Below are 18412 nucleotides of genomic sequence, written 5' to 3'. Positions count from 1 at the left end.
GTTAAGTTGGTATAAAATTCCAACAAAACTCATGTTTGTATAACTTGACAAAAACATGAAATAAAGTTCAATACGTATGATCACACACTAACGTTCTGGTCCCCCGTCGTTTATGAGTGTCACCATGTCGGCTTTGTTCTCTTAGATCCAGAGAGAATAGAGAATAGTGAAGAGAAAGAAGTGAGATTAGCAGAACTGAGCAGAGTGAGAACAGACAAGTTTATTATAGGTAAGATACAGATGAGACCAAAGGCTTTGAGTTCATACACAAAAACACTTTTACTTGCGCTTGTTGGTAGAAAAGACAAGTTTAATTTGTGCTAGTCTGCTTTTTTTTTCTTCTCACAAAACAAACAAATCAAGTAGAAAATTTTCAATACACCTTCAAAAATAATTTCAGCTATGAGAATGTAAAATGACAGGAAAATAAAAACCTACTTTAGAGATATCTTTATCTCATTAGAGCTCATCTGTTTTATAATGTTAGGATGTTTTAAATCAACAATCGGAAGAAAGAATCCTGATAAGTGAGCTGGACCCTCTTTAGCATTATGTGAACGCTGCTTTACTAGAGGGTTAGAGCCACACTTAGATGGGGCTTTTATTTCACAAACGTTCAAAAATGATTTTCAAAGGTTTAAACTATAAATACAGCCAACATAACCAATAAAAGATCTGTTTATACACCAAAGCATCACCAGATTACAAACTAAAGGCACATGTGGTCCCAACAGATCTCCCAAAACCAGAGACCAAAAGCAGAATCACATGTAGGAACCCTATTTTAAACACAGCATTAGCATGCATCCAGCTGCATTTCAAACAAAGGAGATGTAGATTGAATTAAAAGGCTTTGTCTCTGCATGTGGATCCCCATTGATGATTACAGCGTGGCAACGTCAATACATTCAACATCCAGCAGTGAAAGGATAATTCAGAAAACACCAAACTATCGTCAGCGAATGGTGTTACCTTCAGATGAAGGCCATGAACCAAAGCCAGGTACACACTGCTGTGATCAAAAATCTTTAATGGAGTTACTTAAAAATCTGTCTTCAATTTAAATTAGTAATCTGTGGTCTTATCGAGTGAGAAGCGGATTAACCAAAGGTGTTGGATGAGAAACAAGCTGTGAAAACTTGTGGGAAATTAAGGTATGTGGCTGCAACTGTGACAATAGAAAGTACTTTCATATAATGAAGACCTGGAAATAATATCACATATGGAATAAAAATGTGTTATTCAACCTCTAAAAATTGGGTTAAAATGTCTTTCTGGGGAATTGTGGAGAAGATGGCAAAAGATGAGATTTTTTTTAAATCTGAAGTTAAACATCGTGTGTATCCAAGAATGTGGCAGCATTCTTTGATATAAGAACATGCAAAAATTTGGGTTCAAATGTTACATTTAAAGTCTTAATTCCCTGTTTGAGATGTACATTTTCAAATGATAAAAAGACCTAATTGTTTCTTTAAATAATGGTGGTGTGTTTGCAGGCAGGGCTTTAATCCCATCTTAGATTGAATTCTTCACTGATTTTTCAAAGACAGACCCAAACCTTTGCACACCCCAGTATTTACAGAGGGCTCCACCGAAAACATCTACATGCCAAGGATGGCAGATTTATTATTTTTATGAAGAATGGTAGAGATTCACTGATCAGACAAGGTGGTGGAAAATTATATAAAGTTATCATTCAGATTAACCTGGAAGGAAATGGAATCAACCAAAAATCCAAAGAGAGCCAGAAAATGAACAGCCACAGTTTACCTGTGTGAAGCAACGCAAGATCAAAACAGCACTTTGCACGAATTGGCTTAAAAAATCACTAGTTTTCACTCAAAGTACATCTGGTCACCTGTTAATAAAAGTCAACAGCGACCCTGTTGTGGATTTAGACCTTTACGAACTAAAGGGAAACAACATTCAGCTGGTGTTCTGTTACTCTTCAAAACATAGGTAAAATGTCAAAGCAACAGAAACTGAGCACAGGACTGTTTACAATGCTTTAAAGAGAAAAACAAAAACACTGTTAATGGAATTTGCTTTTTTACAATACCTCAACAAAACAAAAACTATTCATAGAAAATAAAAAATAGAAAAACGACAAATGGTAGTGGCCTCTTTGCTAGTCAAAGGTCTTCTAGGTCAGACGTTTGGTGTGCCCGTTAGATGGTGGACTTGGAGAAGGAAACTTTAAGATGGTGATTTCCTCCCATGTCATAGTTGTGAAGGTCAATCAGAACCTGAATCGCCTCCTCCACAGATGACATCTGGATCAAGGCCATCTTACGGTCCCTGTAATGGAGACGGCAACGATCTCAAATTCACTGCAGAAATAAAACTCTGGATATGCAAGTTAAAACCAAAACTGTTTTTTTAGGGGTTGAACTATAAGCTAATGCTGTAAATGTTCCTTTGGTGAACTCTGGCTAGTGATCGAAATCAAATCTGTCAATTTTTCACATCTCTCTGTAAAAGCATAGCCATGCTTTCATGGAGGATCATTGGTTAACTCTGTTTAGGTAAAATCTGGTCTAGATTGGGATGTGTATTTATGTATGAATAAGGATAGTTATTGTTTTAATGCCACAATTTCCTGAAAAATCAAAGAAAACCAGAACTGACTGCTTAATCTATCCACCTGCTACAAGCTTCATCCCTGCAGCTCCAGTTATTCCCAAATACTTACTGAAAAAATTTAAAGGCCTTGACGGTTCCCCCACTGTTGGAAAACAGACGGCGAAGATCTTCCTCTCCAATTCCATCCCTAAGAAAAAACAAAAATCAAAACAAAAACACCAACGAATAAAAAGCAACATAAATCCTGGTCAATAACACCAACTGATGCCATTTCATTTCCCTCTACCTGATGTTGGAGAGGTGAAGTGTTGCGGACGGAGGAAAGATGTTCTGGAAGTTTTTAGACCCTGGTTTCTTAAAGCGATGCAGGGGAGAGCCAGAAAAATCTGTCCAACAACAAAAATAAAAATGTTGACTTGAAGAAGCGGGGTTATTTTAACACTGAATTGATAACTTAACAAGGTAAGCTGACCCAGAATAAAGACAGCCTCTGATATTTCAGCTGATTGCTGAAATTATTGAATAAAAATGAATAGTTTTACCTCATCGTTACCAAAGTTTTATCAAATCACTGATTTAAAAAGGAGAGGTCAGCATTTATGCGTCAGTCCTTCATCAGTTTGAACAACTGTTCATTAAATGATTAATTCAGCTGTATGGATGGTTGGAGCATGAATGACCCGTCTAGTTTCACACCCTCAACCAGCTTCACAGGAGTTGAGCTTCAGACCTTTAGTGAGCAGCTTCAAATATCTAGATATTTCTGATCCAATCTGATACTGTTTACATTACATTCATCAAGTTTAAAATATATACACTACCGTTCAAAAGTTTGGGGTCACATTGAAATGTTATAAATGTGGTAAATTACTATTCTAGCTGCAAATGTGTGGTTTTTGGTGCAATATCTACATAGGTGTATAGAGGCCCATTTCCAGCAACTATCATTCCAGTGTTCTAATGGTACAATGTGTTTGCTCATTGGCTCAGAAGGCTAATTGATGATTAGAAAACCCTTATGCATCATGTTCACACAGAACACAGAAGTTACAAAACTGACTTTACTTTGAGCAGATTGAGTTTCTGGAGCATCACATTTGTGGGGTCAATTAAACGCTCAAAATGGCCAGAAAAAGAGAACTTTCATCTGAAACTCGACAGTCTATTCTTGTTCTTAGAAATGAAGGCTATTCCATGCGAGAAATTGCTAAGAAATTGAAGATTTCCTACAACGGTGTGTACTACTCCCTTCAGAGGACAGCACAAACAGGCTCTAACCAGAGTAGAAAAAGAAGTGGGAGGCCGCGTTGCACAACTGAGCAAGAAGATAAGTACATTAGAGTCTCTAGTTTGAGAAACAGACACCTCACAGGTCCCCAACTGGCATCTTCATTAATTAGTACCCGCAAAACACCAGTGTCAACATCTACAGTGAAGAGGTGGCTACGGGATTCTGGGCTTCAGGGCAGAGTGGCAAAGAAAAAGCCATATCTGAGACTGGCCAATAAAAGAAAAAGATTAAGATGGGCAAAAGAACAGAGACATCGGACAAAGGAAAACTGGAAAAAAGTGTTGTGGACGGATGAATCCAAGTTTGAGGTGTTTGAATCACAAAGAAGAACGTTTGTGAGACGCAGAACAAATGAAAAGATGCTGGAAGAATGCCTGACGCCATCTGTTAAGCATGGTGGAGGTAATGTGATGGTCTGGGGTTGCTTTGGTGCTGGGTAAGGTGGTAGATTTGTACAGGGTGAAAGGGATTCTTAATAAGCAAGGCTATCACTCCATTTTGCAACACCATGCCATACCCAGTGGACAGCGCTTGATTGGAGTTAATTTTATCCTACAACAGGACAATGACCCTAAACACACCTCCAAATTGTGCAAGAACTATTTAGAGCAGAAGCAGACAGCTGGTATTCTATCGGTAATGGAGCGGCCAGCGCAGTCACTAGATCTGAACCCCATTGAGCTGTTGTGGGAGCAGCTTGACCGCGTGGTACGCAAGAAGTGCCGATCGAAACAAACCAACTTGTGGGAGCTGCTTCTGGAAGCGTGGGGTGCAATTTCTCCAGATTACCTCAAAAAATTAACAGCTAGAATGCCAAAGGTCTGCAATGCTGTAATTGCTGCAAAGGGAGGATTCTTTGACGAAAGCAAAGTTTGATGTAAAAAAAAAAATCTTATTTCAGATACAAATTATTTCTAACCTTGTCAGTGTCTTTAATCTATTTACTATTCATTTCACAACGTATGGTGGTGAATAAGTGTGACTTTTCAGAAAACTTGTTTGGGTGACCCCAAACTTTTGAATGGTAGTGTATAACTTTATTAAGTTTAAAAAAATTTCTAATTAGCCATGACTTATTTGTAAAAGACTTATGCGAAAAAAAAAGATCTATGTAAAACTACAAACACATTTATAATCCAATATTAAAAATGCATGTAATGCCAACAGCACACAAACCCAGATGCTTTCCTCCAGTACAGAGATGTCATCTTACCTTTGGTCAGTAATTGATCATCCAGTCCTTCTCTGGGCAAAGCTACTGTTTGGTGTTTAGACAGAGTCACTCTCATCACTTTGCCAAACACCTTCTGACCATTCAGGTGGCTCATTGCTAAAGGCAAGAATAACAGAGAAAGGAAGAGTGAGAAGCTCCAAGAACAAAAGCTTCCATGTTGGTCTAAGAAGTGCACATAAACAGAACTATGTCTTACCCAGCTGAGCCTGGTTGCCATCAGAGAGCTGAATCAGAGCGCTGTCCTTTTTGTTGTAGAGGATCTTCACCCTCTGGACATCACCATAGACTCCTGAAGGGAGAGAGAGAGACAGACAGAGAGAGAGAAAGAGAGAGCAGGAGAGAGGAGGGCGGAGGAGTAGATGAGAAGGATAGAACAGACAGAGCAGGAGAGATGGAGCCGACCAAGATAAAAAAAGAGGAGGTGTGAAGGATGAAAGGAATCAAGTTAGTGCCAGAAAGACAAATGAAAAGAAAAGATGGACTCTTCCCATTTGACTTCTACTAAAATTCAATCAAGTGCCTGAAATGATTGGAGGGAATTTAATGCTGTGACACCTCAGCTGAACTTTACCCGCAACACTCAGCTCAAACCGGCTGGCAGGTTAATGTCTGGCAGGAGCGCAGCGTGATTAGGTGGTTAAAAGGTAAAACGGTGCAGGAAAGAAAAAGCTTGGACTATAACAGATGAGCTAACCTGAAACAACACGCTGTTGGTAAAACTGGTGCAGAGAATAAAATCAGAGCTTCTGTAATGCTTTGTTTGGGGGAAGGTTTTTACTTCTAGATGCCTGTGCCCAGCTTGGATGGCTGGTAATCCCAACAGCATAGTTTAAAGACAACAAAGATCAACTAGAACCACAACAACTTGTTACAAAAATTGAGCAAAAAAAGTAAAACAAGGAGCAGGGAGAGTTAAGAGTGAGTCATGGTGAGTACACTGGATTGTAGTGATCAACCGAACCATTAATATGGTGAGAACATAAACACCCAGAGACCTAGCTGCCTCTCTGAACACGATTCTGAAGCAGTTGAAATAGTTTGTTTTTGCTCCAGTCGCTCTGAGCAGCGTCTCCATTCCTGCTAATCGACACCATCACAGCATGATGCAGCCAGTAGCAGAGTCATCTTTCCTCCTTTAAGTATTTCTGCAAATAGATGATTTTTGCCTTGTAATTGGGCCAAACTTTTCCAATTTTCAAGTAAGTTGGACTGAGCAGTGCTTCGGGGAGGAGAGATTACTAAAGCTTCTTTCCCACTGAAAATAACGAGTTAACACAGGATTTTCATACATGGGTCGACCCGCTAACAATTGGCATTTGGCTAACTTCCCATTGGCAAAAAAAGCTAACTACTAGCTGACAAGCTGCATGGCCGCTGCTAACTGACGACGCCATCAAGTTGGGTTAGCATTGATGATGTCATCAGTGCAACAAAAATCAGGAAAGTAAACAATGTAGTGCGACATTTAGGGTATCCAGGGCGTAGTAGGGGGGCTTTATTGTTTTCGCTATTTTATGGCTTTATTGTTTTCGCTATTTTATCCCTCTTACCAGTGCTGAGCCATGTTTATTAATGTAAATATTGTGGTTTTGGCTTTTTAGATCAGAAGCAATTGGCACGGTGTATTGACGTGCGCATGTTGCATTCAATGGTATCACGTAATTTAGCGGGTCAACATGTCTCCATTGTTCCCAAACACAGCTGCGATCAGAGCCAAAATGATTTTGACTCTGGTCTGATGCAGTGTTGTAGGGTAGACACGCGTCAGTGAGCTGTTCCCACTGCCGCTAAAAGCTAATTGTTCTTCTGCCAGGCCCTGAACATCAGGGAGGTTTGGAAAAAGCACAAGTGATGCAGAGGGAAACAGCACAGTTCTTGTACAGTCAAAAACAGGTGGTAAAGCTTATATAATGATTAATTATGAACAAAATCAAATCTCAGGAAAGTATTTCAGCTTATTTCAGTAAGTAGCAATGGTCTGACCTCATTTTCCCTCCATGTTTAATAAGAGAAACAAACTACAATCTAAACATTTAGGCTAAACAACACCTTCATGCCTTTTAGTGTCTTTGTTCTCATCAATTAATAGATAAGCTGACCAAGCACACAATCTCCCAGACTCACTGCTCTTTCATTGTAAAGACAGAATCATATTTCAACTTTGCAATGTACAATGTGACAGAGAAGAGCTTGATAAACAGGCATAGAGGAGAGCAGAGTGCCCACGACATCACTGAAGAAAAGTGAACAAAACTGGATTAACAGAGAGAGATATACAGATAGAATAGAAGAGATTGAACATACCGAAGAGGGTAAAGAGACTTTGAGGCGTGACCATCTTTAGAGAGAGAGACCGCAGAGCAGAGGACAGGAAGAGGAGGAGCAGAGGAGGAGGAAGAGGAGAGACGAAGGTAGAGATCAGACCGCCCAGCGTTGGACGAAGGGGGAGGTGGTGGTTGTTTCCATGATGATGAGGGGGTGAGGCAAAAATGGAAGGGTTGGTTTGGGAGGGGGAGAGGTCAGAATGGCAAAGCCAGAGTCCAGTTCATTAGATTAAGAAATGGTTATTGATTAAAAGTAATTGGGGGGAGATAGAGAAAAATGTGTATATGTACGTGTTCAGAAAAGTATTTATCATTAAAGGAAGGATGGTTGTAGGGAGAGTCGGATGGAAAGAAAAAATGTATGAGGAGCATAGGAAGGGGGGGGGGGAGAAAGGAGGCAGGGAGGGGAGAAAGGAGGAGAGGAGGACAAAAACCAAAGCAGAGGTCAGTAAACAGAGCATCAGTGGAACATCAACGGAGTCTGAATGATTGCTGATTGAGTCAAAAAGCATGAAAGCAAAATAAAGAAATCCCACTCAGCTGTTTCAGTAGCACACACTCTCACACTCACTCATTCTGCTGGACGCATGTACCAGTGAAGAATAGGGGAGCGGGGGTGGGAGGAAACTAAACAAAACCAAAATAATCAGAACGTTTGAATGAGAAAGAAATGAACCACGAAGCAGCAGGCTGAAGGTAATGGGTACCGTTAGGGCTGCTGAACATGAGGAAGTGGTCAGACTAATGATTTTACCTCTTCATAGTAGAATTATAAAGTCTTTACCTTACAATAAAAACAGGAATATTTAATAAAGGAGGAGTCAACAATAATATGACTCTTGACTACAGGATGTTCAATGCACTATGAGTGCTGTATAACAGTAAATCACACACTGGTATATAAGGTGGATGCTGACACTAAACAGACATGTGACCTGCTAATGGATATGGATGCTTTCTGGATTTGGTACCTACAGGAAAAAGCTGTTGACTTTCAACTAGAATGTCTTTAGGGGGGCTTTCATTCTACTGTGCATGCAGTGCAAAACTGATCAAATGTCTTCACCTGATGACACAGTGAGGAAATGAACAATTGATACGACTCGACACATGAAATGAACTATCCACACTCCAACATATTGAGTTAGGTATATTCTAGGGCTACACAATGGTATGAAAACAGCATTCTGACACTAACCCATAGAATGCTGACTAAATGTTAGCTTTATCATATTTTGAACTAAAATCTAAAGGCCAGTCAAAGTCTTTTAAACATGGCCTAACATTAGCAATGCCCTGATAAAACAGCTTTGAGTATCGACTGATACCAATTATCAAGGCTGATGTCGGATTATTCCACATGCCAGTATTGGACCAGGACATCAGTGCCAACTGTATAGTGTAAAATGTGAATTCACAGTGTTATCTAATATACAGATTGGATTCCACATTTTGTGCAGCTCTAGCATATCCCCAGCAGTTTCACATATTCACATCTGGTCAGAGCATATTTAAATTCAGCTCCTAAATGTAAAGAAATTAAAGGTATAGTGGAGGACGTTCCTTTTCTGAGTGAATAATCAAAATAAGTGCTTCTCCTAATTGTCATTGTGGCGAGTCTACCATAGTCTTCTTTTGGAAAGTAAGCTTGTATGAGTGATGCAAACAGCAACTTTTAAACAGACAGTGCATGAGGAGAAATTGGCTCATGCATTGTCTCGCACACATTAAAGGGGAACACCGTTTTTTGTTTTGTTTTTTTTTTTACATTGGGCCCTTGATTTTACGTTATTACATCATGTTCTACTCACCCATATAAGTTTTGTGTCATTTGGAGCCGTTCTGAAGATATTCTGTTAGGTTATATCCAGGTAACGTCTTCCTATGGGCAACGACTTGAAGGCACACGGTTATATTTTTTATATTTCTATTTTTTAATAACAAAGCAGAGTGTGTATGACGTCATCCGCGCACGCCGGCTACCGTTCATTCTTCCTGTCCGCTGAACTGCTGCTAGTTTCACTCACATGCCTGGAAGATGTCTAGTGCTACTACCACAGATGATCTCACTCTCGAAATGGAATTGAACGATTTAGATTAGCTAGCCGAATATATAAGAGGTAGAGCGTAGTAATGTAATGTACATTGGTTAAATAAAATGAAATATTTTTTGGAAAAAAAACAAAACTCCAGTCCGGCGCGCGGATGACGTCACACACAAGCCGCTTTGTTTTTAAAAGACATAAATATAAAAAATATAACCACAGATGTCTGGGGTACAGTGATTCGCCTACATGTTATGAATGTTGGCGTACCATAAAGAATAAATTATGAACAGTTTAGTTTGTGCCTTCAAGTTGTTGCCCATAGGAAGACGTTACCTGGATATAACCTAACGGAATATCTTCAGAACGGCTCCAAATGACACTAAACTTATATGGGTAAGTAGAACATGATGTAATGACATAATATCAAGGGCAAAATGTGAAAAAAACGAAATTCCCCTTTAATAGGCGTTCCCTCTTGGGAGCAGGTACAGGGTTATGCATGTGCATTTTTTTTTTTTTTTTTTTTTTTAAGTGGAGAGGGCGGGTCTTTTCAAACATTTGCAAAAATCCTCCACTATACCTTTAACTTGTTGACATACATATTGGGAAGTTTACCATCTAAAATTACAAATCTAAAACATGTGAACAACATGTAAAATAATAACTAGCAGAGTCTATTGCAGTAACCTCCAGGATAGCTGTTGCCTATTATTAGAGGTTATTGCAATGAAATTGTTGGTTTCCAACTTGCTACAAGCTGTAGCTAAACTGAACTAAAATCAATGTATAAAAAAATTATAATAAAAAGAAGACAATTCCATATAGGATTATCTGGATATCTGCAGCTAGATTTTAACTTTAACCTTCTGCCATTCATGCAGCTTATTAGTTTAAGAAAAAAAATGTTGCCATATTTTTACTATAAATAAAAGATGATTGATCTTATCTGTTAAGTTCTCTACCAAACTGTTGCTGTTTGAGGGATTGCATTCGAGTCAATGAGTTGATGAAATCAACTGGTTTTCCTTAGATAGAAAACATTGATCTATGATCTGGTGAACTAAAGTGCCTTGAGCTGACGTGTTGTGAATTAGTGCTATATAAAACAGAATAGAATTGAACTACCACCAGGAGAAGGTTTGGCAAAGAGATCAACTTCTCTTCATACTGTGCGGCATTGTTTCATGCCCCACTTAGATCCTGCCAAAACATATAAGAAGCTCAAGGGATTTATTTGTTTTCTAAGAAACCAGTAAGATGTTTTAAAGCGGCCAAGATAAAATTCCTGCACTGTGGCCTCATCCTCTCTCTTCATACACGGACATACAGACAGAAGAGAGACAGAGACTGACAAACAAGAAAGAATGGGAGATATTGTTTATAAGGAGATATTCAAGTAGGTATTCAGAATTCTCAAAACTGACTAACATCAATAATAATAATAAAAAAAAAAGGTTTAACTTGTTACAGAAAAACAAAAGGCTTCCAAACAGAGTGGTAAGATGTAATCATCCAAACCATCAGAGTTTAGAACATTTCAGGTCATGGCAAGAAAAATAAGTTAAAATAAAGACATGCACATGCCCACGCACAAAAACCTTTATTTGTGCACGACAAGGAGCTCTGCCAAGTTAAGGCTGCTGCCTCTGAAAAATGATGTATCTCAGAATCTAAAGCAATTCTGAGAAGCAAAATACATCGACTATGATGTAATTAACCTGTTTACCATGTATAGCTGCATGTTCTTTCAAAAAAAGCTGAATTTGTAAAATCTTCTTACAAAAGACTATTTTGAAAAAATTAAGAAAAAGTGACAAAATGCATGTAATTTAAACTGCAACACCTTATACTCCAGTCGTCCTGCGACTGTAAATGATGCTGAATAAGTACAACTAAACAAACTTCTGAGGTTAAGGATCCATATTTACAGACAAATAAAGAAACAAGTCATGTTTCCCACTCATACACCACACATCTACACAAACATGTATACAATGTCTATTGCAGTGTCTAAGAATGTCTAAGAATCCCTCAAAACTGTAAAATATGAGTATAAGAGAGAAAAACTAGAGCCTAATGAAAAATTTTAGAGCAGCTATATTGGCTTGTGGTTAGTGTACCTCTTCATTTAAGTTGGATGCCAACAGGACTCCTGACACTCCGGATCCAGAGAGGGCGACGCGACCTGCAGCTGCTGCTGCCGCCGCCGCAGCACTCAGAGGACTGATGGCCCCTGAAGTGTTGGAAAGCCAAGGGTGAGAAATGAATCAGAATCAAACAATCCAAAATAATGATAAACTGATTGAGTAGAGCATTTATTTAAGACTGACAGCCTCTAATAGGATAAACTGTTTCCATGAAATATGTAAATATCCACTAATAAATGAACAGAAATATGCCTTGTATATTACAGCTCTGCAGAACAATGAACAGAGGAAGAGACACAAACACTGTGGGTGTTTTTATTATACAACAAACAATTAACTACCTCAAATGGATGAGCTTATGATTTAATATTAAAGCTTGTGAGCTTTAATATTGAGCTTATGATTTAATGTTAAATTTGAGGAGGCTTAACATTGGAATGGGAGGAGAGGTTAAAAATAAGGGAGGCAACCTCTAAAACCTATTTAATCCACAAAATAAATTTTCATTTCAAATAGTTTTATACTGATATGGAAAACAATTTTAAAAATTTTCTGCATAAAAATTTTAACTTAAAAAAAAAATAAATCAAGGTAAGCTAAGCTTTTAGCCGCATGACATAAAATGATTCTCTCCTGGCTTTTCATTTAGACCAACCAGCCTGTAAGCATCAGATAAGGTCAGGCTATAAAGAGCGCTTCTTGCTCTACTAGACCGCAGCACAACAAACAATAAAAGTTGTAAACAAAAGCATGGGAATTCTTTTGTTTTTTTTTAAATATTAGGGCTAAAATCAAATATATGTTATTCATCTACAATATCTATAAATCTCCACATATGCTGATGCAACAAGCTTTCAGGCATTACGTGCCGGAAATTAATGAACATATTGTGCAACAAGTGCATGGAAATGTTAACGGAAAATGATGTGTACCTCCGCCCTGTGAGAGGGAGAGAGATGATGAGTAACCTCCTCCACTGGAGTAGGAAGCTAGAGCTCCAGATGGGGTACCTACCAGACAAGGAAAACTACATTAATAACACAAAATACACTTAAAATGGCTTTATATCCCTCACAGATTTAAGGTTAAAGTTACTAAATAAATTTTTTGATTCAAAATGAAAGGCAATCCCCCCTTTGTGTGGGAAATATGTTGTTTCTTTATCTACTTTGAGTTTATGTACCAGGAATGGTGAAGAACTGTAAATGTCCCCACAAACATACACTTTACAATCAATACATTTCTTACTAAGGTGTTTTAGATTATCACACTGATTTTAATATCAGACAAAAAGCTAACCTGAGGGAAAGACTAAGACATGTGACTGCAAATATAAGCACAAATGAATACTGTGGAGAGATGACGACAGGTCAGCATTTACCCAATAAGGAATGATCCTTGTTGGTGGATTCTCCATCTCCTGTTGGAAGGTCAGGTCTGGTGTAATCCCGACTTTTATCATTGTTGTATTTAACGTTAAGGTTGACCAGTTTACTAAAGTCTATCCGCAGTGTGCAGCAGGAATTATAGATATTCTGCCCGTCCAATGACTAGAGTAAAAGAAACAGAGTGTAAAAGTCATCATTAATCAAACAGTCTGCTATATTAATTCAACATTTTCATACAAACCAAGGAAAAAATTAACATACCAATAAAGAAACATTGAAATTCATGTGGAGCATCACTATCAACTTCACATAAATAATGTGATAAAATAAAGTAAGATGTGTTCGCACTGAACGAGCATCAGTGGGCTAATGGCCTAAAATCTGGACTAGGGTCATTAGCCCACTGATGCATGATAATAAAATTCCAAACTTGATATCAATACTCAATAACATTGCGATAAAAAATATCCAAATAATTAAAGGCATAAAAAATGTGTTTATTAACATAAAAAAAACAAAACTCTTCCATTTCAACAAAGAAGATGCTTGAATCTGAGGCCTTATCAATTAATAAGTGTGCGAATAAATGCAAAATAAAATAACCAGAACATTTTAAGGTTGTTTGAGGTATTTAAATGTAAATTAACAATTGCAAAAATATGCCAACAACAATATCAATACCCCCCTAATCTGGACCGACACACTTACTATAAACCTCTAATGTAACCAAAGAAAGTCTGCTGCTATAATTTCCTGCAGGTCTTACCAGTTTAGCCTGTTGGGCATTGACAGGGTCACTGAACTGCAGAAGAGCCTGAAACTGGTTGTTTTTAGTGAAAGTTATAATCTTCATCACCGTGCCAAACTTGCTGAAAATCTAAAAGAAAGAAAAGAACTGTGACATGGCTGTTATAGTTAACCGGTGGTAATATTTACCATTTTTTTGTCAAAACTACCACAAGCTGTTAAAGAACATTGTTTTTTTTTCCTTCTTTTTTTGTTTTCAACGATAAGTGTTCACCTGTTGTAAAACATCCAGTGTTACAGGATAAAACATGTTGTCAATAATAATTCGGAGTACAGGGCTGGGGGGAGGGGCCAGCTCCAACACGCCCTGGTCAGAGGATGGAGAGCTCCCATCCTGGACTGCTGACACTGCCTGGAGAACGGCCTGGGCTCTCTGAAACAGCAACAGACATTAGAACTGGAAACCATCCTTTATGACATTCATCAGTCAGTAACTGATGTCTGAAGTTAAATCCTAGATCCATATATATACCTGGTTTAGAGCTGAATCTGTTTTCAGTTCTTTATGGTTAGAATACTGGATGAAGACAGGAGTATTTCTAACCTGAAACATAAAAAAATTACCTTACTATGTTTAACAACAAGATTATCTACAATTAAATGAGATAAATAAACTAGATTAGATCCAAACCTGTGGTGTTACAGCTGTGTAGTAGTTCACCATAGTGATGGCTGCTTCCTCTGTACCTAACTCTAGAAATGCCTAAAAAAAAAAAAATGAAAGTATGATAACATCAAATCACCAATCTCTGAGAAAGAGGGACAGTTCTGGACAGAAATGCACCCACCTGGTTTTTCCCCTTCAACATCAGTATGTTGGTAACCTTCCCAAAAGGCAGGCCCAGAGCGATGACCTCCGTCTCTGTTACTTCATTGGGAAGTTTTCGAATGTGAAGCACTCTGGAGGGAGGGGACTCATCCAGGCGCTGCTTCTTACTGTCACTACCGTTTGCTGAACATGGATTCACAAGCAAAACAATTCAACTGGATTAATTCTGGCTTAATGCTGGCTTACATATGCAGGGTTTTGAAGACTCTGACCAAACTCACCTGCCATTGAGCTGGGGCTGCTACTGTACATGCTGAGCTCATCTGAGCCTCTCTGGAGACATAAACAGATCAAACATTTATTCTCACAATTCAATACAAGAGAAACAAAGTAGATAGTCCAATGTGGATGTATGGAAAGTATTATGTTATGAATAAGTAATGAAGTTTACCTTCACACCAACTGCAACATCACTGCAAAATAGACAGGAGTGAAAAGGTTATTGAACAGAAGGCAATGAAAAGTACTTCTGCAGTCTTATGCATTTTTTGAGTACTACTGTACAATAAAATATGGGGACCCAGGTTAAAATCCTGGCTGAGTCAGGAAGAAGCGCCTGACCTAAAAACTGCCAAGTCTGTGAGCAAGTTGTAATAACTCGCAATGTCTCACTACCTTTACTCTACAGTATGTGTTAGATGACTACTAAGGCATAGAAAAGGTTTTAATGTTTATGAAGATCTATTTAATGCTAAAGAGAATATCATTAAGTGAACCTTTTGCTATCTGTTGGATTTATTCGTTTTCTACTCGACTGTTTTTGTACTAAAAATACACCAAATCAGATTTTGTAGTTTACACCTAAAGAAAACATGAAATCTGTGTTGGCCAAGAAAAAATGACTTCTGCTTTCTCTTAACAGAAGCGCAAATATGCCAACATTTCTAGAAGAGTTCCTAAAAAGAAAAAGAAAAAATACTTAAACACTCTTTAAATTATTTTACAGTTTTTACCCAATGGGTTGAGTTTTATCCACTGATGTTTGAGTTGAATTGAAAACTAAACATAAAATTTTTTTTTTTTTTGTAAAAGGTCAATAAAGTTAACGAAAGAAAGGTGACTCAGCTTAGGAAAGGAGCAGCTGTATTATTTTAAATATATAACTATGACTTTAAGAAAGCAGCTTCATACTTCTGTCTGTGCTTCTGCCTCAAAGTTTTTTATTTTCTATCATGTGCTATAGTACTTTTAAGAAATTCAAGTGAAACTTCAATTGTATTCATAATTTTTTTTATTCTGTTAATGATATAGCCAGGGTAATTTTCTCAAGCTTCATTATGATCCCTTACCCTCTAAATGTTAAAAATAATTTGCCAACAGTTAAGCTACAAAAAATATAAAATCAATTTCTTGTTACTACTAATGTGAATAAAGCTGCACTAGCAAAGGACTGAGTAAAAGTAGTATTCAGTAGAATATTATATTTCAAGTGCCATGCATGCAAATTCTGCATGCCAATAATATATTTAGCATGATGGGTGGACTGTCACAGCATTCCATTTCCACACTGGTTGTGTGCATTTAAGTTGCTGAAATGCTAAAGCTCAAAAAATATACTGGAAACACTGTGATAAATGAGGAGAAAGAAAATGATAAGGAAAAACTGGTTTAATCTTAACGGATACAGTTAGCACCATATTAAGCAATTAATAGCAAATACATCTCCTCATAATGTGAAATCCTTTCAACCAGGTAATAGCAAGTCAAAAATCAACTATTTGATAGGGGAACATGTATTTAATTAAAACCAAAGTCTGGATTCTGTTTTACATTTAACCATACTGTTTCATTTGTGTCTCTGTGTTGCATTGTGATCGGCAATGTGCCTAAAGTGCACCTTAACTGATAAAAAGCTGGATATAAATTAACAACCCCTTAAAGCTGGGATATTCTAATCCTTTTCCAAAGAGCTCAAATGTGCTATAGAGTACCAAACATGACCCATGTGGGCAGCTTGAAAGATAAATAACAAGTGTAAAATAAATATTTTTTCTTAAAACCACATAAAAGGCCTGTGAAATCATGAATTTAAAAGGAAGATTTTGAATAACACTTTTGGCAACTCTTAATGCACATTAAGATATAAATTACTAGTGAATTTCTATGTAACTTCATATAGAACCTGCATACTGAAAATTAAATTAATTCAATCTACAAATAATTTTATTAACCAATTAGATAAAGTCGTTTAGTCACACAACTATACTGATACAAAATAAACAAAAAACAAAAATAGATTGAACAAAATGACTGTTTTCTTTCCAAAATAAGAGTTTTCACCACATCCTCTGCTTCGGGTAAAATAAGATCATAACAGACGACGTCAGATTCTTTATGTAAACCTCAATAATGTGAGCTAATAAAAGGTGACAACATTTCAGAGCCCAGTAGATGTTTTTCCAGCCGTGTGTATTGACAGAAACAGAGATAAAGAGGTGTTAGGTCTCAGTCATGTGCAGCAGACTGGCGTTACACAAACAAAGGACCGTTATTTCAGTCGGGATTAAGCTAGCAGCACCAACTGACAGGTGGACAGACAATTAGCATGGCTTATAACAAGCTGGTTTACTATCGGGTTCTAGCTGTACTGATAAGCAAATTTTGCAATTACGTATAATAAAAGTCGTTCGCTTCTATTATTATAGATTAAAATGCAGCTAATAACCGGTATAAATAAAATATTCAAATAAAATTGTAAATATATATTTTTTTACTGTAGCATTAGCCTCCGATCCTAGCCTAGCTTAACATCTGGTTAAATATCACGTCATTTCATGTAACAGGAGAGTCATGAAACATCAGCAGACAGACAGGATAAATCCCACATTGCCCGTCTGGTTCTTACTGGCTGTGTCACATTTTTCGCTAGAGGCAGAACCAAGGATTTACACATTAGCTAGCATGTAGCATACTTTAAACAAAGCCGGAGCCCAAGCAGCAACCTCCGGCTGCCGCACAGACAACTGTGGAGGGTGCAGCCAGAGGCATTGGTTCATAATATTTACCCGTCCATTGCGTTTCTTTGTCCTCCTTAGTCTGTCTGAAATTGCCAGCACACTTCGACATAGGCAGTGCGAGCAAAATGGGCGTGCTTCTTCTTCTCGAGACAAACAGTAACCTCAGGCGCTGCAACGCCACCTTCCGATGGGGAGTAACTCTCAGAGGTACAGTCACCAAAAATCATGTAAATGCATGTTTTGATAGGCTCGTTTGTCAAAACAAATGTACCATTTGGAAAAAAAAAAGAGTCTATCATATCTTTAACTTAATAAAGCCCAGTTTTTGTTTTATTAGTTATTTATTTATCCTATGTCATTGTAATCATGGGTTGATCAAGATAGGCTTGAAAACATCTATATTATTATTTTATAATTTGATTTACTTCGTCAATTGATTTACTGCAATTAAGCTCCTATTTAACTTATTTTTTGTTTGTTGGTTGTTTTAAACCATGCAAGAGTACTTTTTAGGATGTTTGCATGAGGTTAATATTTACAGATATAACAAGTCTTAGGATGACCTTGACCAAAAGGAAGAGGCCTTTACTTCAAATCCAGATAGCTGTTTCCATGCAGCAAAAGCCACAAGGGCATAATGATCGTGAATTTTAGACACATGCAGTGAGGTATGATAAAACAAAAAGCATAGTGTTGGGCCATTGTCCTCTTTATTACATTTGGAAGAAGGGGGATGTATTTGGTAATATGCATCATGATTTTTTTTTTTGCTGTGTGGAGAAAAGGACTCACTGAAGTGTGTGT

At 37.6% G+C, this 18412-nt stretch overlaps 1 protein-coding gene across 1 annotated transcript; it reads right to left on the bottom strand.

The window, feature by feature from the left end:
- Positions 1 to 200: 200 nt before the first annotated feature.
- ptbp2b (polypyrimidine tract binding protein 2b) lies at positions 201 to 17790 on the bottom strand. Its single transcript, XM_038271534.1, has 17 exons — positions 17657 to 17790; positions 15043 to 15064; positions 14873 to 14924; positions 14611 to 14774; positions 14454 to 14525; positions 14295 to 14366; positions 14037 to 14195; positions 13782 to 13892; positions 13009 to 13177; positions 12560 to 12637; positions 11601 to 11713; positions 7413 to 7446; positions 5305 to 5397; positions 5088 to 5204; positions 2870 to 2969; positions 2693 to 2770; positions 201 to 2298 (listed from the first exon to the last, which is right to left on the bottom strand). The coding sequence occupies exons 1-17, from the start codon at positions 17662 to 17664 to the stop codon at positions 2169 to 2171; spliced, it is 1572 nt and encodes a 523-aa protein (XP_038127462.1). The 5' UTR covers positions 17665 to 17790; the 3' UTR covers positions 201 to 2168.
- Between the last annotated feature and the right edge of the window lie 622 nt (positions 17791 to 18412).

This window comes from Cyprinodon tularosa, unplaced genomic scaffold (genome assembly GCF_016077235.1).
Source record: "Cyprinodon tularosa strain WSP-4 unplaced genomic scaffold, ASM1607723v1 ctg12, whole genome shotgun sequence".
In the NCBI taxonomy this organism is placed as follows: domain Eukaryota; kingdom Metazoa; phylum Chordata; class Actinopteri; order Cyprinodontiformes; family Cyprinodontidae; genus Cyprinodon; species Cyprinodon tularosa.
The sequence above is the reverse complement of the archived record's forward strand: the minus strand, read 5'-3'. Positions and strand labels throughout refer to the sequence as shown.